Source organism: Echiichthys vipera, assembly GCF_963691815.1.
Source record: "Echiichthys vipera genome assembly, chromosome: 3".
NCBI lineage: Eukaryota > Metazoa > Chordata > Actinopteri > Perciformes > Trachinidae > Echiichthys > Echiichthys vipera.
Window position 1 is genome coordinate 24,402,853 of NC_139828.1, and position 22,746 is coordinate 24,425,598.

The 22,746-nt window shown below is 41.8% G+C and overlaps 1 protein-coding gene across 1 annotated transcript in view; it reads left to right on the top strand.

The window, feature by feature from the left end:
• The window catches only part of LOC310945292 (capping protein, Arp2/3 and myosin-I linker protein 3-like), a gene marked incomplete at its 5' end in the record, with an annotated part of 32,654 nt that overhangs the window by 4,788 nt on the left and 5,120 nt on the right, over window positions 1-22,746 (top strand). The window contains 31 exons of the mRNA XM_083911341.1: window positions 1,551-1,601; window positions 1,696-1,755; window positions 2,511-2,632; window positions 2,727-2,821; window positions 3,144-3,214; window positions 3,339-3,412; window positions 3,491-3,566; window positions 3,661-3,749; window positions 4,775-4,869; window positions 4,999-5,085; window positions 5,606-5,715; window positions 5,820-5,897; window positions 6,020-6,096; window positions 6,618-6,722; window positions 6,854-6,923; window positions 8,790-8,871; window positions 9,196-9,292; window positions 9,513-9,567; window positions 10,545-10,717; window positions 10,822-10,890; window positions 11,334-11,427; window positions 13,462-13,560; window positions 13,648-13,767; window positions 13,857-13,970; window positions 14,245-14,420; window positions 14,531-14,618; window positions 14,715-14,831; window positions 17,645-17,711; window positions 18,035-18,222; window positions 18,628-18,707; window positions 22,001-22,174. Of these exons, the coding sequence (XP_083767467.1) occupies window positions 1,551-1,601; window positions 1,696-1,755; window positions 2,511-2,632; window positions 2,727-2,821; window positions 3,144-3,214; window positions 3,339-3,412; window positions 3,491-3,566; window positions 3,661-3,749; window positions 4,775-4,869; window positions 4,999-5,085; window positions 5,606-5,715; window positions 5,820-5,897; window positions 6,020-6,096; window positions 6,618-6,722; window positions 6,854-6,923; window positions 8,790-8,871; window positions 9,196-9,292; window positions 9,513-9,567; window positions 10,545-10,717; window positions 10,822-10,890; window positions 11,334-11,427; window positions 13,462-13,560; window positions 13,648-13,767; window positions 13,857-13,970; window positions 14,245-14,420; window positions 14,531-14,618; window positions 14,715-14,831; window positions 17,645-17,711; window positions 18,035-18,222; window positions 18,628-18,707; window positions 22,001-22,174 (3,053 nt within the window). The remainder of the gene's footprint in view (window positions 1-1,550; window positions 1,602-1,695; window positions 1,756-2,510; window positions 2,633-2,726; window positions 2,822-3,143; window positions 3,215-3,338; window positions 3,413-3,490; window positions 3,567-3,660; window positions 3,750-4,774; window positions 4,870-4,998; window positions 5,086-5,605; window positions 5,716-5,819; window positions 5,898-6,019; window positions 6,097-6,617; window positions 6,723-6,853; window positions 6,924-8,789; window positions 8,872-9,195; window positions 9,293-9,512; window positions 9,568-10,544; window positions 10,718-10,821; window positions 10,891-11,333; window positions 11,428-13,461; window positions 13,561-13,647; window positions 13,768-13,856; window positions 13,971-14,244; window positions 14,421-14,530; window positions 14,619-14,714; window positions 14,832-17,644; window positions 17,712-18,034; window positions 18,223-18,627; window positions 18,708-22,000; window positions 22,175-22,746) is intronic.

Here is a 22,746-nt window from a genome sequence, read left to right on the forward strand (position 1 = left end):
TGTGTGTGTGTGTGTGTGTGTGTGTGTGTGTGTGTGTGTGTGTGTGTGTGTGTGTGTGTGTGTGTGTGTGTGTGTGTGTGTGTGTGTGTGTGTGTGTGTGTGTGGCCTCTCTTTGATGTGGAGAAGTCTCTCTCTCTCCTGCTGCATCAGCATGATTTTACTCTTGTTTACTCGTACACTCTCTGTTAACTATCCCACAACCCAGACTCATCGCCGAAATGTGATACAATCTGGCCTTCTTAATCAACTCCTTCAGACAGTCTTTGAAGTGAAACGCAGATCCTGCACGCTCTTTCTCTCACGCTCTATCACATGCACATTTTGAGTGACTACATTTCCGACACCTTACTTGCTGTGTGGGTGTAAGAGGCTGTCAGTGTGTGGTTCTGACAGGCCTGTGTCAAGCTCCTCTCTCTCTCCAAAAAACACAACTGTAGAGTGGTAGAGCTGTAATTTAATTACTGCTTTTTATCTGGGAGAGGCACACGGAGGGGGGGGGGGGGGGGCTTTGTCCTGAGGGAGTGTTTTAGCAGGACCATCGTAGAGAATGGAGTAAATGATTGGGAGCGACGGAGCAGAAGAGGAGAAGAAAAAGAGCAGAGGGCAATACTCGGGCTGGTGGCGAGCAGCTAAATGCCAAAGAATCACTGCTCTTTGTTTTTGCCTTGATGGAGAGAAACACTGACTTTTTAAGGAGATAGACATTGCCGATGATAAAGAATCAGATTCATCCAACAGCTGCATGACACAAATGGTTTCCATGCTGAGAATAAGGGGGTACGGGCGTAGACAGGCTGCAAAAGCTCTTTGTATGATTTCAAATTGCTAGTCACATCCAAACTCCCATCAACTTTGCATTCGGTAAAAAACTATCCCACGCACTTAAGACCGCATACGGCATATTAGCAGAGGTAGTGTGGAAAAAATGCGAATTTGGTGTCCTGACCTAGCGTGAACCAGCATTTCTAGTTCTGGAACAGATGTGCGGAGGAAACATAATTTACTAGTGAATGGGCGGTTCTTTTTTTTTTTACACTCTGATATTAGAGGGGTCCTCTCGGAGCAGGATGCCTTGGTCAGAAAGCACAACCCATCAGGAAACAAAAACACGCACTGCTCCATTTATACGCTACTTTTCCATTTTAATATGGATATATTATCTTTCTGTTTCCAGAACGTGTATCTATAAGATCTGGAGAAATGCTGAATTACCAAAAATGATTGCCCGTTGAGCCCTGAGCCACACTCAAATTTAATATATGAGCCACTTTCATGTTTTCCCGCAGCAAGCGTAACGTTAGACTAATGAAATTACATGTCGCATTTGTGAGAATGTGATTAAAATGTTGCAATATGCCGTCATTTCTCAGCCTCTATGTCAATCTGTTAATGTTAGTCAGTTCAATACATGAATATGGAAAGGACTCCTCATTTCCTTCTCATCATTACCATGGAAACTTCTGGGACTATTTTCTCCCCGCGAGGAGAATGACTGTGCAGTCAACTTTTCCGTAATCTTGATTCAGTTTGATTTATATTCCTTTCTTCAGGTCCTCACAACGTGGCGTCTCTATTTCCTGGCGCCAAAGATTCCCACTAAGGTACTTCTAACTCCAGTTACTGTGCAGTATGAATCGTTTTCTTTCACCTTTCAGGCTGAAACGTCTACTTTGTCGACTGTATCTTTAAAAACAGGTAGAAACCACGTTCAACTTCTTGGAGATTCGAGCTTTGAATTCCCACCCTGAGCACCAGGTGAGTTTGAACATTAATACTAAGCTCAGCTTCACTGTTCCAGCTAAATGTTTATCTGTACAGTTGTATAATAGAGAGGTTTCATCACTTTGGCCTTCAAGGAGTGACAAAAGAAATAATTGCATTTATTGAAACAGCTACGGTGACAGTCAAAGCTCTCTTATTAACTTGTTCTCTTCTGTTGTTGACGACGATGGCAACAGGATGAACTACTTAGGGACTGTACAAAAAAGGATTGTTGGGGGTTTTTGTATTCTTTTATGTATTTTCCTTTTTGATGAAGGGACGGTAGTCTGAGTTTTGGGAGAAATTTTATTTTTCAGCCTTCACTTGTGAGATAAATTATAGGAAAAAAAGATCAAGTAGTCACAAATGATAGCTTTTGTGTGGTCATAATGGTACGCTGTGCCATACGCAGAGGAAACAATCTTCTTACCGTTTTAGGGCTTCATTTTTCCCATCACTAGCTAAGGAAGAAACACAAACACAATTGTTGTTGTGGACATTTGTTTCCCCCTTCAATTCAGTCTGCATCATAAGTTAAAGTAACTACTTTAAGTTTAGCTTTTTATTTCCTATTTCTTTCTAAATGCAGTAGAGAGTTGCTGGAATAATCATCATTTACTATTTAAATTCCAAAATGGGTAAAAAAGATAATATTAGTGATTCTGGGAAGTGTCTTGCTTTAAGATGCAACACCCTTCCCCTCCGTTTTAATTTCCATGCAGTCCCTTAGAGTTCCATTTTCTGTGCAGGTTATTATCGACACTGACAAGTCCGGCTACTCCCTGAGGTTTGAGTCACGCGAAAACCTCAATCATGTGGTCAGCCATATTAATTTTGCTCTGTCTCGAATATTCAACAACTCCATTTTTGCGTAAGTCATACTCACTCACAGGAAAGATGACCCTTATTTATGCAATTATCTAAAGAGAAATGCTTAATTTTCTCTGTTTCTTTTATCTCTGCAGCCCTTCCATCTGTCATTCAGACAGTGACCTTTCTGAGGGCAGCAGGAAGTATTCACCCAGCTCAGAGACTTCAGTGGAAACCCAGAGGGCCTGTGGTAAAAGAGACATTTTCATCAAACATGGGAATTTGCACGTATGCATATATGTGCAGTCACACACACACACACACACACACACTCACACACACACACACAGATAGGGGCACATGCACACCATGTGGCAGCCTCGAGAGGAAGTTGGCTCACACACTTCATCAACGCTCTTCCAGATGTTCTTTTTAAAGTGCTCTGTCACACAAATAAAAGACTGATAATTTAGACAAATGTTCCTGTGTACATTTTCCTCCCTTTTCTCTGCCGCTATCGCTGAAGGAAGCAGCTGTTCCCGTCTCAGATTCATTTTTTTCTTTTCTCTCAGGAGGCTTCTCAGAGACATACGCCGCTCTGTGTGACTATAATGGCATCAGCTGCAAGGAGGAAGTGCAGTGGGTAAGAGCTGTGGGACTGTGCCTGTGTCGCTGTGAGTGCTTTTGTGTGTTACGTACAGCACTGTGCACAAAATGAGGGGGTCATGTACTGCAGCAAACAGGCTCATGGGTAATGTTGCTCCTAGGATGTGGACACCATCTATCACTCCCAGGACAGCCGAGAGTTCAACCTGCTGGACTTTAGCCACCTGGAGAGCAGGTGAGGGACGAAGAGCGGTCAGACAGTTTTACCTCCAAAAATACGGTACCTCATTAACCTCGGGTTTATCTCTTCCAGGGATTTGGCGGTGATTGTTGCGTCAATGGCATACAACACCTGGTTCACTAAACTGTACTGCAAAGACCTGCGGATAGTAAGTATACACTTTGCTGTGTTTCTGTTGAGTTTTTTTTTTTTTACCAAAAACAGGTGGAAAGTTAAGTTTAGATGTTTTATTTTTCCTTCAGGGGTCAGAGGTCACTGAGCAGGTCCTGCACACGGTCAGCAAATCCTCCAGCCTGGAGGAGATCACTCTGGAGAACGCTGGGTTAAAATCGTGAGTTTAGCACCTCTCTTTTACTTTTCTTCCATTCAATCGTCTATAAATGGCTACTCAGCCTGTGAAAACAGCATAATGTCCTCTGTGGCTTGAGACTTTGAATGTTTAGTTACAAACTGGGGGCGTTTCAACGATGCAGGCATTAACAAGTCAGGAGATTGTTCGAATGAACAACACTATTGAGTTGCACTGTGGGAAGTGTAGGATCCAGTGTTTTTAGAACTTGCCCTGTGTCAGGAAATCTTGTAGCCTAGCATCTGCATGTTACTCTTGAACCTCTCAGTTAATTTTCAATTTCCAAGGGGCGTTCAATGATGCAGATCAAAGCGCTTCTGGACACAGTTGGATAGACCTACAACCAATCAGAGCAACTGGGTCACAAACGTTCTCAAATTACAGCTAAACACTACACTAAAACTGCTTTTTTTAGATGAGAAATAGACAATACAGTAACACAATCTTGATTCATATGAGATCAGCGTTGCCTGGTTTGACAGGTTGACCAGAGTTTTGTGAGCCTGGTCAGTCCCTCTCATAGAGCAGCAGTTACGTTCAGTGCCTACATTCTAGCATGATGCTCCTCTATCATGTATTGTCTTAAACCCTCCCCGTATTAGATAAACTGTTGTGATTAGCCCACCCAGGACCTGGTCGGCTGGAAATCTGTATGAATGGGAGAGGGGCCAGACATATCTGCCAAAGGAAATGAAACATGATCTCAACAGATTTGTTTGGTTCCCAGGCTAGAAATCTCGGCAGCAGTGTCTGGAGGCATTATGTTTTCGGATTGTCCATCTGTCCCCTTTTTGTGAACGTGATATCTCAACCCCTGGAGGGATTTTCTTCAAATTTGGCCCAAATGTCCACTGAGACTCAAGGATGAACTGATAAAGTTTAAATATGAAAAAGTTTAAGTCTATCTCCTGTGAGTCTTAATGAAAGTACAATGCTAATTTGCATACAGTGCGCCTTTTCAATGCTTGTGTGTATTTACAACATATTGTATTAAACTGTGAACCCAGAGACTTTCCACAGAAGATGTCAGCTGCTCTGTCAGAGAACCCTTCTTCTGTCATCCACTCACTCAACTTGGCCCACAACTCACTGGACAACCAAGGTACACCGAAACATTTACTTCTCTTAATTTAGTGAACTGTTTTTATTTGTATCTACAGTTTATAATCCACTTCTGTGATCTAAATACTCCCTTCCTCTAAGTTGTATACCTCTTGGATGTACCCTGCAGGTGTGTCCAACTTGATTCAGCAGGTGTGTCGCCTCAGTAAGGGACTTCGTCTCCTCAACCTCTCCAAGACCTCGCTCACCTCCAAAGGTTCGGGCTCATCCATCCATCAAGACAAGTTGGCCGTAATTAAACAACTCCCCAAAATAGAATATAATACATTTTATTGTTATTTCACAGCAGCTGTACAACGGCGTTTCAGTGCATCTCCTTCAGTGGTATACAATAATAAAGCTGCAGCTGACAGAGGAGCTGTCTGAGCTGAGATCATCATTTAGGAAGTAGAAAACCTCCTCAGATGATTCTCCCTCCTGAAGAGCTTTGTTTCATGTTTTGCTACGACTCCATATTTACTTTTGATGTCTTCGTCTGCCCTGCAGGCAGCATGTCTCCTGTTACTGTCTCATCTTACCATGTACCCAGTGGAGAATTTAAATATTACATTGAAGCAGGCAGAAACTATGCACTGCCTTCCATAACATCCACTGATACCTGCTGCTGCAGATGTGTATGAATAATGTAAGGACACAAAATGTTTTTTAGAGTGTTCTCTGTCTTTTAATATTGTACCCCCCGTCTTTTCCCTTTTATCCATCTCGCTCTCTCTCAGGAGTGGTGTCTCTCTCTCAGGCTCTGTGCTCCAGCGATGAGTACTCCAACTCTCTCCTGCACCTGGACCTGAGCAAGAACCCCGGGGTCCTCTCGGGGGAGGATGCCTCGGTCAGAAAGCACAGCCCGTCTGGAAACAAAAAACCCACACTGCTCCATTTATTCCCCACTTCTCCATTTTAATATGAGCTCTCTCTTTCTCTTTCTGTTTCCAGAACTTGTATCTCTTCTTGTCTCAGCCCAACTGCCTGGTCCATTTGGATCTGTCAGGCACAGATTGCTCTGTGGACTCAGTAAGTATTTATTTTATGTCTGGGCACGATCGAATGTTTATGTGCAATGTGAATAAGAACTGCATTTCTCTCCGTGTAACGCTCGGCCTAGATTAACTATTTCCACCCTGTGTCTCATGCAGCTATTTGGGGCTCTTCTGAGGGGGTGTTGCGCTGATCTTTCCTTTCTGAATCTTTCCAAAAATTCCTTCTCCCACAGGTTAGTCATATCTTTAAGATTATCCACACAATAAATGCGTCTGCGAATCCAAATCTGAGAATATACCATCCTTATTTCCTCCGTAAATGCCCTCTCTCTCGTCATCCCTTCTCCCTCTCTCTTTCTTTTTTTGTCATTATCTTCATCTCTTGCTTAATGGGAAACCAGAAATGAGTTTAGTGTGGATCACTGGTACATTGTGCTTCCTCTCTGTGGGTGTGTCTACTGCCGTTTAAAACCAGAACTCCCGGCGCAGTCTGCATAGATAAGACTCATGAATATTTAAGCAGAAGCTATCTATCATTTGACCCCGCTCCCCTCCTCTTACACCAAAGCAATATTCACTCATGCCGTCTCAGTACTCTACGCTCACTAGCACTGCACTCATTTTTACCCCCGCATGTCAACAATGTGACCTCCCCTCTTCTGTGTGTTCGGTCTCATCCCGTCCCACTTTCTCTATCATCTCCTCTCTTACGTCTCTCATCTCTTGTTTCTTATCCTTTTCTTTCATCCAACAGGAAAGTGAAGGACACGCTGCCACTGTTCCGTCAGTTCTTCAGCTCTGCCTTTAGCCTCACTTATGTCAGCCTGGCCTCTATGAAGCTGCCCGCTGATGTTCTGAGGTACTCTTCATGTCGCCTCTTATTCTCTATCCAGAACCACTTCCTTTCATGAAGTTAAGCTTAAAGATATCCACAGCTTCCTCCTCTTGTCTTTCCTCCATCACTCACTTCCATCCTTCTTGTCTCCACAGGGCTCTCCTAACAGGGTTAACCTCCAATCCTCATATCAATGACCTTCATCTGGACATCAGTGGCTGTGAGGTAAGAGTTCATCTCTACGCCCCGCAGTGGATTCTAAGCTGAAAGTTAAAAGCATAATTCAGTATTTCTTCTTCTTACAGAGCGAGAGAATGTCTTTATATCTCCACATGCAGTTTAAAGATATCTTGAATCATGAGTTTATCCTGTGCCTCAGTGCGCACTATTTTGGAACGATGTCCGAGCGCTGCTTGCATGAAACGGACGTAAGTTGTTATTGCGATGACAAAGAGTCGCAGAAATAGTCGTGGAAAAAAGCGGCGAAAATCACCCGGGTGTCATGTTTCCATCACAGCTGAGCTTGAGCCGCTACATACAGTACTCTTGACTGCTGCAGAGTCCTTTGTCCTGGGAAGAAATGCAGATTGTAACCTTTCCCATTCAAGACAAAAGCCAGATGTTAATGGGTTTTTTTGTCAGTTGGGAAAGATTAAGATTGTGAGTTTGTGGAATGAGGTTCAGAAATGATTTCAGGGATTGTAGTCCGTCCAGAAAAGGGTTGTGAATGTGTAGAAAAGATTTGTTGTGATCGAAAAAAATTAAAGGTCTGAATGACGTAGACGACTTTTGTGAACATAACGACTCAAAGCAGAAAACTACATGCATGTCTGAAACACAAAGTTCCCACACTGCAGTGACACTAAAGTCACACATAGGCAGACACACATTTGAGTCACAAGTACAACTATTGGCCCTGCTTTCACATCTGAAGTCGAGGCCAAAAATATTAGCTTGGATTCTTGAGAAAGTATGTTGATATTTGAACTCAACACATAAACATTTCTTTAATCAAGTTGGCAAGGTTATATCTCCCATGTTATTTTCCTTTCATTACTGTCGTGGAAGAGGGAGAGTTAACAGAATAGTGTTGTGTGACTCAGTCAGAGCCATTTTGTTCCCCATTTACAGAGCCAGGGCTGTGCATGAAAACCAGATTTTTAGGAAAGTATCCCTTTAACTCACTGGCAGATGGGGAAGTAAACGTAATGATGCCCCAATGTTTAAATACTGAAGTAAAGCTACTGTATTTCAAGTGCAACGGTAAAAATAAAAGTACAAGAGCTAGCAGCTAAATTCACTTAAAGTTAAAGTACTCATCATGCAGCAGCATGCGTCCTGTGTTATACTCTAAAATAATGGATTCTATTTATTTTAACTGATGCATTAAAGTGAAAGCAGCATTTTAATGTTAATTAAGATGACAAATTAAATAAATTAAATGATCATTTTATGTACACTTAAGTTAAATATTCAACACATTCTGTATGTTAAATATTTATCCGTCAATTGACTAGTAATTGGGGCTCAAACGAAACAAACATGCTGCGGTGGAGTAAAAATACTCAAATGTTTTGAAGGACAGATATTCTTCTCTCATAGAGCAAATGTAGCTCAAACGTGCACTTATGAACTGTATTCAAGTAAATATACTTAGTTAAGTGTATCTAGTTAGTTAAGGAGAGATCATTTGTTGGCCCAGACTTTTATTTATTTTTAAATTTATGAAGTTGCTATATTTACTAAGTGTGTTGATTAAATGCATCACAGCTTCGATGATGATCTTCCAGGTTACTAGGACATAATTATTTATTTATTTATTTACTTGCTTGTTTAAGTGAAAAGTGCTGAGCTCACAAGTAACCTGAACAGTTTTTTCTGAGCACTAAATAGAGCTGTTGCAGATCACAAGCAAGGCAGAACTCGGTGTGCAACAGAACTTCAGACTGCTTACAGAGACATAAAACAAGGATTCATAAATCTGCTTCACTGTGGAGAAATAGAACGATTCCCCAAAGACTAACCTGGAAACGACTGGGATTCATGCCTGTGCATATGTTGGTTTTCCCTTCTCTCTCTCTCCTTCTCCAGTTAAGGTCTGCAGGAGCGGCTGTTATCCAGGAACTCTTCCCTAGAGTCTCCTCTATCGGCACTCTGGATCTGTCAGACAACGGTACAGTGGCACACTCCAACACGTCCTATTGTGACCTTGACTCTTTGTCCTGGGGCAGCAGAGGTTTGAGTGCTGTTAATGAATCAAGCCATGTTGAGCGCTCTCTATATATATATTTGTGTATTTGTGTGTGTGTGTGTGTGTGTGTGTGTGTGTGTGTGTGTGTGTGTGTGTGTGTGTGTGTGTGTGTGTGTGTGTGTGTGTGTGTGTGTGTGTGTGTGTGTGTGTGTGTGTGTGTGTGTGTGTGTGTGTGTGTGTGTGTGTGTGTGTGTGTGTGTGTGTGTGTGTGTGTGTGTGTGTGTGTGTGTGTGTGCGTGCGGACAGGTCTGGATGCAGACTTGCTCACAGTACTGCCGGCCTTCTCCAGACACCCCTCGCTCAAACACCTTTATCTGGGCAAGAACTTCAACATCAAAAACAGGTGCAGCCAGAGCTCAATGTAATGCTTTATTTCGATTATTTGTGTGTGTGTGCGTAAACACGAGGGTGTGTGTGCTATAACGCCAGCTCGAATATACGTGTCTGTGATTTAACTTCCGTTTTCATAAGCTGCTGCCGCTCCTCGGGCAGACAGCTCACCGCTGGCAGCAGGAAATGACTTGCTCCAGCTCATCCAGCCTTGTCTCTATGTCTGTCTGCAGGGTTCTGGATGAAGTCCTGCAGAAGCTGGTTCATCTCATACAGGAGGAGGAATGTGTGAGTCATAACACAGGATATCTTCTCACTCTTAAAAAAACAAGTTGTACCAGTCTGCTGCCACTGGATCTGCTTCTTTATTAATCATCCAAATAGAAAATGGATCAACTGAAAAGCCATTTATGTATGGAGTGCCACAAAAAAAGAAGAAACCTGTGAAGGAATAAGAAAATAAAAATGAAATATAAAGAGTAACACATAAATTAATAATATATGTGGAAATGATGAAGACAAATGATGTGCTGTGTTGCATCTACTTCCTGTTGTCCGTCTTAAAACAGCTCCTACCAGTGCAGGATACATGACTTGACGACTGAACGTGGACAGGGCGGCCCACCCGATGCCAGTTGATTGACAGTTTAAGACTAAAGAGGAGCAAAAGCCACAGAAATAGAATAAGATCAACATAAAGGGATAAAAACAAGTAAATTAAAATAGAAATAAAATAACAAATAAATGTGGAAACCAATAAAAAAAATGCTTATAATTATTCTTTAAGATTTTGTTATTTGTCTTTATGTTTAATTTGTTTATTATTTTATTGATTTCTCTATATATTTCCACATTTTTATTTACTTATTCATTATTTCATTTATTCCTATCATTATTACTTTTTTTAGTGCACTCCAATGACTCCATGTTTCAAAAGGGGGAAAAAAATAAATATGATGAAATTGTTTTGCTTAAGGTTGGATTCCTGGACACATAATTCCTGTAGACGTGTCATTGTATCATTAATAATTACTGTCTCTGTAACCCTTGGGGGCACAGTGTCTATATCACTACGCACACATAAAGTAAATAATTCATACATACATGATGTGAAGTCATGTTGGGGAGCAGTCGTCCTCATGGTTCCCCAGGCCCTGTCTTTTTTTCCACTGCTCACTTGATTTAGTCCCAAATATCTCCCAACACACCTACTCACTTTAACACACAAGTCCGTTTCCTCCTTTGTGTCCCCTCTGCCTCTCCAGGCCCTGCAGTCTCTGTCCTTGACCGACTCGCGCCTGCGCTCTCGGGGCACGGTGCTGGTCAACGCTCTGGGCAGCAACACCTGCCTGAGAAAAGTGGACCTGAGCGGGAACAACATGGACGACATCGGAGCCAAGATGCTGAGCAAAGCCCTGCAGATCAACACCACACTCAGGTGAAGGAAAATAAACGTAGAGATGATATTTCTTTGTCTTTGCGGTATAACGTGTGCTCTATATGGAGATTTGTATTCAGTGCAACTCACGCTTTGCCCTGCAGGAGCGTGACATGGGATCGCAACAACACCTCCGCAGCGGGATTTCTAGATGTGGCCCGAGCACTTGAACAGTAAGAGCATTAAAACATCATCGACATGTTTGTTCTTGTGCACGCAAGAAATTTGTCGATAAATAAGAGGATGTATTATATATGCTGCGAGAACAGTGTGATGGATTTAACTTCTATTTAAAGGCTTTTACACTGAAATTTGCAACGAGCTAAGCAAATTGTTGCTTTCCACTTTGTTATCTTAAATGGTTCAGACTTACCTTTAGGCTAAGGATGACATGGTTGCTAAGATCAAAGTATAACTCACTCGCTGCATGGCATACTGTAGGAGGGATATTTTGGGATGAGCTCTGTCCATTGGGGATATTAACCTTAACTAACCCTTGAATCTGTAACCCACTTTATTTCTCTCTCTTTAGTCCGTTACTGTCTCCTCCAATAACTGGACCCTTCCTCTCTTCCTTCCTTCCTTCCTTCCTTCTTTCCTCCGTCCTCTCTCTCAGTAATTTCACCTTGCAGTACATGCCTCTACCCCTAAGTGACATCAGCCAGACGTACCGCAGCGCCCCTGAGAGGACAGAGCAGGCACTGACCAAGGTTGGCATCGAGACCAGCTGCTGTAATAGAAGCTTAAATTCAACAGATTTAGACTAAATCTGGGAGATTTGATGCAGTCTTTCTGGTTTTCTGCAGAACATCTTTAGCATGTTGTCTTGCATCTTCAAGCTTTACTTCTACCATTTGCATTTGAACTATAAATTCACCAAGTGCTTTGGACCTAAATATAAGTTTTCAGAACAAGAAACTGTATCTGGGTCGCGGGGGCAGCAGCTTTAGCAGGGGACCCCAAACTTCCCTTTCTCAGGCCATATTAACCAGCTCTAACTGGGGGATCCCGAGGCGTTCCCAGACCAGGATGGAGATATAATCTCTCCACCTAGTCCTGGGTCTTCTCAGAGGCCTCCTCCCAGCTGGACATGCCTGGAACACCTCCATAGGGAGGAGCCCAGGGTTCATCCTTACTAGATGCCCAAACAACCTCAACTGGCTCCTTTCAACGCAAAGGAGCAGCGGCTCTACTCCGAGTTCCTCACGGATGGCTGAACTTCTCACCCTATCTCTAAGGGAGACTCCAGCCACCCTCCTGAGAAAACCCATTTCGGCCTCTTGTACCCTCGACTTCGTTCTTTCGGTCATTAAAGAATTTGTGTGGCAATTATAAAAATCCTATTCTGAAGTAGGATAATGTTGGAAATGTCTGATTCAAGTCATGAAGAAATGACCAAGACCCTTTTACCACAAAGCATCTCACGGTTGTGGTTATTTTAGTTTTATCAAGTCCATGAGCAAAGATCTACTTAGCCTTAGGGTGCTTTTGGGAAACAGGTCCCAGGGAAGTGTTACTTGTTACCTGGCTCTTGAGTTTTCCCACAACAGAACTTAAAGTGGCTGTAATCTTTATTTTTCCATATCTTCTGCCTTGTGCCCTAATTGTTGAATGCATTTATTGGAAGTCGCTTTGGACAAAAGTGTCAACTAAATGAAATGTAATGTAATATATCAAGAATGTGTCAAATGAAATGTTTCTTTAAGCTCTGTTTGTGGTCTCTACCAGCCCCTGACAGAAATATCTGGTATTTAGCTGCTAAATGTCCCACTAAAATCTCCAGCAAGTCTCTAACTGAGTGTGTCGGCTGTTTGGTGCAGAGCAGGTAGTGTACAGTGGGTTTTCTCTGAAAAAAGCTGCCTGCTGTGACTGAAAACAACACTGAGAGCAGTGAGAGTGAACCAAAACAAAAGCGGAATAGAGCTGCAAGGTTAGAAAGAACACAACAGAAATATTTCATACTTTTCATTGAGTATGAAAGGGAGTCAGCTTGCTTCACTTTGTGATTGATGTTACCGCATGAAAGTAAGTTTAAGAAAGAAAATGTTCATCAATGTAGTCACAGCTGGAGGCAGACGGTCCTGTTAAATACAAATTAAACCTGAAACAACATACGCACAGCATATATAGAAAGAAAAACAAGAAACTGAAAACATCAGGAAAGTAGCATTTCTGCCCGAGGAGGTTAAAAACTGTGCGTTAGGATTCAGGCAGAGGTTCTTTACACCTTTCTCCACCGAAGTGCTGCAGTCATTACTTTAATCTGGACAGTGGCTGCCTTACAGGGGGAGAAGAGGTTGGCAGAGTGAATACACAGCATATGGCAAACCACACATTTTACCTCAAACAGCATCTGTGGTCAGGAGAAAAGTAAATGAACAAAAACAATATTTAAAAAATGTAGTTTGCGGATTCTAGATCCGCTCTTGGCCTCCTTTAAGTGTGAAGGAGATGCTTGATGATCTGTGTTGTGTGTGTGTGTGTGTTCGTAAGGTGGATTCAATGATACAATGATCTCAGCCTTAAGATGCCTTTGGTAAAATGGGTCCAGAAATATGAAATCCAAAATGACACAGTACAGCAGCCTCTTCTCTGAAATCCTTTCACTCTCTCCGTTGCACTTTGTTTCCTCAGAAATCTGCCTGTTGCATCATCACCTCGTCTTTTCTGTCTGTCCTCGTGTTTCTGTGGCCAGTGTATTAAACTCAAGGCTCTCATCAATCTTCTGCCCTTCTGCTGCACAGATCCAGCGCTCTCTGGTCAGAAACAACCAGACCCAGCGCTTCTCTCAGAGGCAGGCGCTGCGGCTGCACCAAGGCCTGGTCACAAGCACTGCCGAACAGGTAGCACTCATCTGTGCGCACTTTATGCTTATGAGTGTTTTATACGCTGTTGCGCTCGTAACACTCCCTTGCCTGTCTGTTTCCAAGGTGATGGAGCGCCTTTGCGTGCGTGTACAGCAGCAGGTGTGCGTGTTACGAGGCGTCGGAGAGATCGAGGAGCTTCAAGCTGCTAAACAAGTGTTAAAAGAGGCCAGGAACTCCCGCGCTGTGAGTGGTGTGAAATATGTGTGAGCGTAGTAATTGCATTACCGTCACACAAATATTTTATTCTTTTTTTTTTTCTCTTTTCTATCAAGCTGTACCCTTCGCTGTGCGAGCTGGCTCATGTGCTGTCTGTGGACGGACCGGTGCGTCAGAAACTGGACTCTCTGGCTGGTGAACTCGCCAAAGCTGCGGATAAGGAGCTTCAGGTAGATCTTTTGTTTTTATCATTTTTGAAAAAAAAAGAAAGTGAAAACAAGCTAACAAAGTGTGTACGTATAAACACTCTCTACCTCACACACATCTACATTCTCTTCTCTCAATAGCTTTCTAATTGTTTATATTTCATCTATTTTCAAAATTCATTGATGGTTTCCTTCCATTTAATCATTCAAAGGCAGCTTCAGGTCGATCTAAAGTCCTCTTTTCACAACACGGTACGTCGCAGGCGACTTAGTTACTGACTGCTGCCGTCCATTGCAGGTGATCGTCGACTCGATGGTGTCGCTCTGTCGCGAGCTCTGCCCTTTATCTTCTTCTGCAGCGGAGAGGTTGAATCCTCCACTCTCGTCTGTCTCGGAGCGCGTGTCCATCCCTCGCTCTGCCATTCGGACAGCTCTGATGGAAAGAGCGGCGCAGGACATCCACCGAGCCTTAGAGTAAGAGACGGCGGTAAAGGGGTGAATTTTAGAAGCAGGTTATTTCCTCTCACTTTTACCAAACCTCTTCCCGTCTGTCTCTCCCTCTCCTCTAATCCAATCTTCTGCAGAGAAGTGAAGCTGTCAGTTGTTTCCTATCTCACCAACTCCATCGTGGACCAGATCCTTCAGGAGCTCTACGCCACCCATAAGACGCTGGTAAATACACTAATGGTGGAAGATATTAAGTGTCTGAGACAAAGTGATGGAGAAGGTTCATCAGAGGGACTGAAGAGTGCTTTTTCTCTGTCTCAGACTCGGCAGGTGTCTCATCTTAAACGCTGGGATGGAACATATGACGAGGGAGGCTGGAGGTTCAACAGACACAGAGACTCTCTGGACATCACAGACGAGGAGCTCAGCACCAGCATAGTGAGTGTGGATGTACAGACACATTTTTATGGCTGTCTGAGCTTGTATCCATCAGTCCATTCGTCAGCTTGTGTATCTCAGGTGGTACAGTGTCTTGCCAATCATCTAACTCATCTCAGCCACCATCATCAAGTTTTGTATATGTGTAGGTTGCATGATCAACACAAGACTTCTACTAGAACAGGCTCTTTGAATGGCATCTTATAGGCACATATATTTATTTTGTCTATTTTTTTTAATTTAACAGTACTTTATTTATCTATTTATTCCATGCTATTTATTTCACTAACTGTTGCAGTTCACTCATCTTTTTTGGTGTTACGCCTGGAGCCATCTCTGTGTCAAGGCCAAAAATTAGTATTTAACAAGACCTGCCAATATAAAAGTAAAAATAAAGAACAAGGACAATAAATATGAAGACTGTCAGACACTTTCTTCTTATCTCGCTGCCTCCAGCTTTCAGTTTGAGAGTCACATCCATATCGTATTATGTTCTTCCAACTCTCAAGACCCTGAGCTAGCATGAGTGTGACTTCATCATATATTACTGAAATCCTTGTCAGTTTTATCTCCAGGCTTCATTTTATCTCCTATTTCTGTCTGACATGAACAGTTGAGTAATTACGGAGTATTGCATTCTATTGTATATCTCGTAATATTAGATGTTTGTCTTTATCTTATATGCATCAGTGAATATGTTGACTAGGGTCGCTCCTTTGCCTCAAACCCGGCTTCAGTGTCGGAGAGAGGGAATGATGGATTTTCCTCTGGGATCTGACATTTGAGACATTACACTGACTTTCTCGACAAAAGAACTAAAGGTCAAAATTTGAAAAGCCTCAACTCCTTCACTAGAGATGTGATTGATCATGAATTGTCAATTGAATTGTGTTTGGCCTTTAGAAGCTTTTCACTGATTGACTTGATTGAAGCACAGTATTGGAAGTCTACATTTCAAAAGGCCTGTAATTCAAAAGCCTGACTGACATTAAATTGGAGAAAATCCAGTTATCTTTAAACATGATACGCCCTGGCCTAAAAATGAAGTTATACAAGTAAAGTTTGAGTACATTGTTTTGTTTAGTCCTGTCCTCTCGGTCCAAAACTCAGAAATGCTTCATATCTTTTTGATCACAGGGCAGTTATTTGAATTCCCATCCTTCCCCTTCCTTAGTTTTTACACTGGTTCTGCACACTTGTCCATTTCAAATGACAGCAGTTTTCTGTTTCCTTTGCTGCTTGTCCTTTTTCTTATCAAATCTCAGTATTCTCCTCCTCACTTACCTACAAAAGAGCTTGTTTTCATATGATTTCTACCTGCTAAACTATTCTTTAGCATCAAGCAGGGCTCAAAATATACAAGAAGCCAAGCACAATCTGCCATAAGCCCAGTGTTCTGCCCATCAGTCCAGTCGTTACCCCTTCATACACCTCTTGCCTTAATGTTAAAACCTGCCAGAAATGTCTTGTCTGCTTTGAAAAGCAGTTTATCCGGAGCAGTCTCTCATGAAATCAACAACTTGCTGTGTGGTCACCGTGCCCTCCAGTGTACCCAATTGTACAGATATTTGGAAATGGTTGTGACAGCTCTGACAGATTAAGTAGTACCGCCCTGTTTCACACCATCAGCTGTGCAACCACTCTTCACAACACCTTCCCTTGACTGGTGACCTTCAAAAGATTTGGTTCCAACCCTCCAAACTCATTTTTTACAGTCATTTTGCTGCAGCCGGTTTACTTAATAACTACTGTATACTTTATCAGTTTTGATCTGAATTTAATAATATAAACTTATTCAGCTCCTTTGGGGATCTTAAATGATCTGCTTTCTGTTGGTTACAGTTCTTACATTGGTTATTGGCACCGGCTAATATCTCCCTTAGAGTACCTCTTCTAATTATTCTGGGGCTGTAATCACAAAACCTTTTATCTTAGCACTAAGAGTTCTTAGTTAAGAGTAATTTCTTAAACCTATTCCCAGAGCCTCTGAGACCAACTTTTACTCAGGAGTGGGATGGACTCCTGAGCTAAGACTCGAGGCGGGGACTTGTTGCCATTGGATGAGAGACGCTGAGATCGTCTGTGTTGCACAGCTGCATTTTCCCGTGGCCAAATAGCGGAGAGTTGTAACAACTTTAATCTCCAGTGATATTGGGTTGTTTTTATTGGTTGGTGATGTGATGGCATCCCTGTCCAACTCTACCGTGTTCATAATGCAATCTCGATTAAGGCCCTTTTTAAAAGCTCACTATCATTGAATCTAATAAAATGTTGACTGCAGCAGCCATGTTAGGTTGTTCCTGATTTACTCTTTGTGACTTAGGAGCCCTTGAGAGGACCTACTCTTAGCCTTAACATGTTGTGTGAATACGGCTCCACCCTTCCCTTTTCCTCCCTGCTAACACTGTTGTTTCTTGTTTCTTACAGTAAAAACATATATAACATATAATATATAAGAGTTAGGGGCATGGTTCATGACACTGTCTAGTAGCTTTCTCTAAGCAAGTCTGAGCTGGTCCTTTGATGCCTTTTTCCCCTACCATATAATATATATATACTGTAGATAACTGGACTAAGGGCCCTATTTAAATTATCTATAGCGCATGATCTAAAGTTAATGATGCAAGTGCATTTAGGGCAGGTCCAGCTCCACTTTTGCCTGTTAGATGGTGCAGAATCTGGGTCTTTCAAATAAAGGTGATTTGACAATACTCGCTGCATTGGCTGGATTTGTGCTACTTGTTTACCCATCCTTGCTTGTGTGCCCTACTCTAATACCATCCCTCAGCACCTATTTTGTTTTTTTCTCCCAGGATACAATAGCCATTAAGAAGCGCAGCTCGAGAACAAGACGAATACGACCTGTCTCCACCAGGCTGAGTGAGTGCTGCTATCTATCCTCTTATCCTCCCCTCACTCTCCTCTTTCGTGTCTAGCTCCGACCCCATCCTGTCTCTTTCAGGGCTCCATTAGTGGGTTTTTTTGTTGACTCTTTTTTTCCCCCTCTCATGCCTCTCCGTCTTTTAATGTCTGTTTTAATCTGGCTTGAGTCAACTCTGAGTCAGTACATCACAGAGCGGTCGCTGATTGTTTTAAATTTGTCGAGAATGATGGCTCCCTGTAATCCCACCTCTCGTCTCCTCAACTGTGTCTTCACAGTTTCTTGCCCTCACATCTTCTGTAATCTTTTCACCTGCCATCAGGTCTGTGTGACGACTCCAGCTCTTCTCCACCCCCCTCCGTGCCATCGTACTCCTCCCCGCTATCCCGCTCAGCATCCTGGGAAGGCCTGTCAGAGCTGCCTACACAAGGTCTGCCTCTTCATCATGTGACACGGGTTCGGCCGAGGCCTCCGCGGAGGCACAAAGGAGGGCACCTCCCTGCTGAGACTGTAAGGCGGGTTTGCTCTTGGCACTTTTGACACATACCTAATATCTATCTAACTATCCATCTATCCATCCATCTATCTATCTATCTATCTATCTATCCATCTATCCATCTATCCATCTATCCATCTATCCATCTATCCATCTATCCATCTATCCATCTATCCATCTATCCATCTATCCATCTATCCATCTATCTATCTATCTAGAATGCATAATTCTCCCATGTCCTAATGTTCATGCCTGCTGGCAGTGACTCCTGTCTTTCTCAGAGGTCTATACAAAGTGGATGGCTGCAATTAGATTATTTCATCTCACTGAAGCCAGTATAATCCATTTGTTTTATTGCATGCAGAACATTTACAAATGAAACCCAGTGCAAGTACATTGACCCGTGCGTGTGTGTGCAGCATTGCAGTGAAAATGGAGGAATAAGTCCTCTTGATGACGGACTCCCAGATTTCTACACTAAAAGAGTTCTCCATGACAGGTAACACTTTCTTCACTATTATCTCTTTATTCTTTATTTTACCTACAAAATAAATTTACTTTCAATTACTGCTGTTTCCCAACGCATACCTTCAAGTCTGTGTATAGTAAACTCAGAGATTTGTTTCAAAACACATTATACAGGCTGGAAGATGATGTCAACATGTGAACAGACTGAAGTTCATGTAATACTGAATTATGGAGTTGGAGCATTGAACAGATTTTCACATTTTTCTGGGCGGGCATAAAATCATGGCCCCATGACACACCGGGGCCACAGAGACAGAGCCACGCCAACAGCTCTCCATTGAGTTTGCATTGTGTGATGTGCCTCCTTGTTAATTCTGGCTGCAAGCAAAAGACAGAAAAATGCTGTTGTGTGTGGGATGTACGACGAATCCAGAACAATGTTTTTACAAGAAAAACGGAGCCAAAAGTGAATACCAAGGGAATTACATATAGGCTAATGGAATTGAACGGAAATTAACTTGCGAATATCATATCATCCTAACTATAGCTAGTATAACCATTAGGCAATTATTAGCTCAATGCTAACACTAATGATAATGAGAATTATCATTTAAGCGCTAATGAAAATACTAACCCTAACCCATCCTAACATAAGATCCACTTCACATGTTATAAAACAACATGTGTACTCAAGTGTCACTTACAGAACTATTTGGCCTAAAACTAATGTCCCGTTGTCCAAGTGTCAGTTTCTTCTTCTTTCAACTATGATGAAGCATTCAGCTGAGAGAGGAGAGGAGGCGGGGTTTCAAAGAAAATCCTGCTTAGTTTTTATGATTTTGAAAGTTTATTTTGTCATACTTTGCGACATTTTTATACATTCAAATTTGGCTGGGTGGTTAATAATCATAACTCAGATCCCACTTTGGTGATTGCTTTATATGGACTTTAAGATTTTAGATTGAGTTTCTACTTTTCAAGCACTTATTATCTTCCATTTATTTTCACCACACTTTGAAAAACTTACAGTCGTCTTCAAACTTGTATGAGATGGTCAGAGAGCGTTGACTGATGGGACTCACCTGGCTTCGAAACATAATTTAATAAAGTTTATTGCCTCAAGTCTGTGTACTATACGTTGCACCAAGTCTCTGAAGTCTCTCCCGATACAATACTTCCGAACTCTGAGAGCAACGGACAGGCTTACTATTCCTTGTGAGACGATTGAAGCATGTAAAACCTCTTCCTTCATTTTTCACAGTGAGCGCTTCGTCACGTAAAATGGAAATGCAGCTGTGAACAGAAACTGCTTTGAAAATTCTTCCTTTGTATGGACGTCCGAGAGATTTTAGCATAATGAGAATGTAAATACAAAAAGAAGAAGACATGTTTTCTTATTGTTTGTCTTCTCAGTTTGAATACAGCTTGGAAATAAAATACACGGTTTTCATTTCAACTGTGGTTGAAATCACTGTAATCAATGCCAGGAGGTCACTCTAAAATGCTTGGTGGGCTTTGGGTAAAGTGTAGTAAATTCAAATATTTTCCAAAGGTGGAGTAACAGACAATAAGAGGAGATTTCATCCACCAATATAATAGTTCCTATGTGAGTGTATTTACAAAAGTAAGGAAACTGTCTCAGTGGCAAACTAAAAAAGGCACACAACAAAAAACACACATATTCCACTATCACAGTAAACACAAGTGACTGTGAGAAGAGTCTTTTTAATGGAAATGTAGCTGTCAAAAGACAAAGATATAACCTTGGTTGATACGTTCAGGGGCTAACCCACAGAACTGGTTTGAAGTTGCATGAAAGGAGTCTTTACTGTCTCTCATTCACTGACAGACAGGGGTTCGTACAGGTCCTGGAAATCCTTGAAAACACCGGACTAAAATTCAAGTGTTTGAAAAGTCAAATGGGATGGCACATGTATATACGATATAACACAGGAAAGAAGATCTCCATATTTGACGGACTGAAAACAGCATTTTCTTGCATTTTTAAATGACTTTTGAGGATTATCAGAATAGTCGGTGATTATATTTCTGTTGATCTATAAGTCAAGTTAGTTTTTCTTTCATTTGTCTTACTTCTGTAGACATTTTGAAACACTGTGTCAATAGGAAAACAACATCTGATTTAATGTGATGATGATATTGCACTGTATACAAATATGTGGTTTATCACAGCTGTAAGGTGCTGGAAAAGCATCAAAATGCATCTTGAAATGCTTGAATTTGACTTTGGAAAAGGTGTAAAACCTGTTAATGAATACCATCCATTATAACAAGCCAGAGTGGAGTCATTGCATACTCCTTTAAGTGTGATATATTCATGAGAAACAAAACGTTATTAAGCGTGACATTAAAACAAACATTAAAAGATTGATACATTTCTGAAATTTCCATATTACATCTTAATTCAGTGACATTTTAATTAACACAATACTTGGGATCCACACAATCCAAGAGCATTGCTGGTTTTTGACAGTTTCTTTACTGAGGCGTCATTTTAATTGGCTTATGTTTAGGTTCTCATTCCTCGTAAATCAAGAAGGTTGTGTTTCTCTGACCAGCGTGTTGTCTTTCTTTGAAGTGCTCTCATGGAGAGGTTCAGCAGGTTTAGCACATCCTGCGGGCTGCTCGTATATTCAGAGGTAATTTAATCTGCTGTCCATCATCTCTGCTCAATCATAACACAAATTGAGTCACTCTTTGATGATTAGAGGAGCTGGAGCTGGCTGTTCGGAGCGTTTGGGGTTGGGTAACAACAAGACATGATTGGTTAGTTGGTGACAGCATGTCGTTGATCAAACGGTTCTGAGATTCAGGACACAGCTCAAAGGAGGATGTTAGCTGTGTGTCATTAGCAGCTGGATTTTGTTAAATTTGTGATCGTTCTTCTAATAGAAAAGAGCATTCAGTCCTAGAGCAGTCATGCAAATAAAGCAACGTTTTTAAATGAATGTGCCAAACCATGCAGAACCACCAGTGTGGCCCCTTAATGTACAGATGCAGAAGTTTGGTAAGCCTTTATTTTGGTGGAGCTGAATTCAGGAACAGCTGCCACAGCTTATCAGAGTAACATCGCTCCCTTCCAAGCCGTTGATCATCAGGTTAAGTCAGTGCTTTTAATATGATTGCATTTTTGATATCATAAAAAGGGAGGATTCATTTTGTATCAGAGATGTAGCCTAGCAGTGCGGAAATTTCCAATGTACCAAATCAGACAAAAAGCAGGCATTGGATGGCTGTGATGAGTTCAATGACATACGGAGATGACTGGACTGTCTGACATTCAGCCTCTTTTGCTTCTTTCAGTCAGCTCTCCTCTCTGCACAAAGCTCACTCGCTGAGGAGGAAGAAGAGGAGAAACATGCTGGCCATCTTCGGTTTCCGCAAGAACCGCAACCAGACTGTGTCCAATCAGGAGCCTGAGTCTGAAGCAGAGCTTTACGGAGATGGGTGTCACTTTGTTGCTACAGCACCCTCAGGGTTTGTGGCTGCACAAACACAACACGCACACATTCCATTTAGAAAGGTATGGCCTTGAAAACGACACAGAGCCCATATGATGCACTAGATAACAATACACACACACACACACACAAAGGACTCGATCATTTCCATTCCATGTTCTACCGTACATCTTCACATTTGTCTCTTCTTGGTTTTCAGCAGAACTGAACTTTATACATAAATACTCAGATAAACTCTAAATCTCCCTCATTTCTTTGTTGGTACAAGAAATGGCTGATAGCTGCCAAAGTGCAGGCAGGCTGATACCAGCGTGTGTACACAGATGTAGATGACAGCCGGTGGCTCTGATTCTGGATCCAACAGTTAGCCAAGCGATTAGAGATAAACATGCTGCATGTCAAATGCAGATTAGGATAGCTAGATAGATTTCTGCCATAAAACTGATACTTCCTAATTTCACAGTTCTCAAAGCTTTTTCATTTTAGTCTTAAAGGTGGAATTTTTAGAATCTTTATTAAAAGCTATATATATTTTTTTTTTTTTTTCTAAATACACCCATAAGGCGTTTTGAGGGGTACAGAATAAAA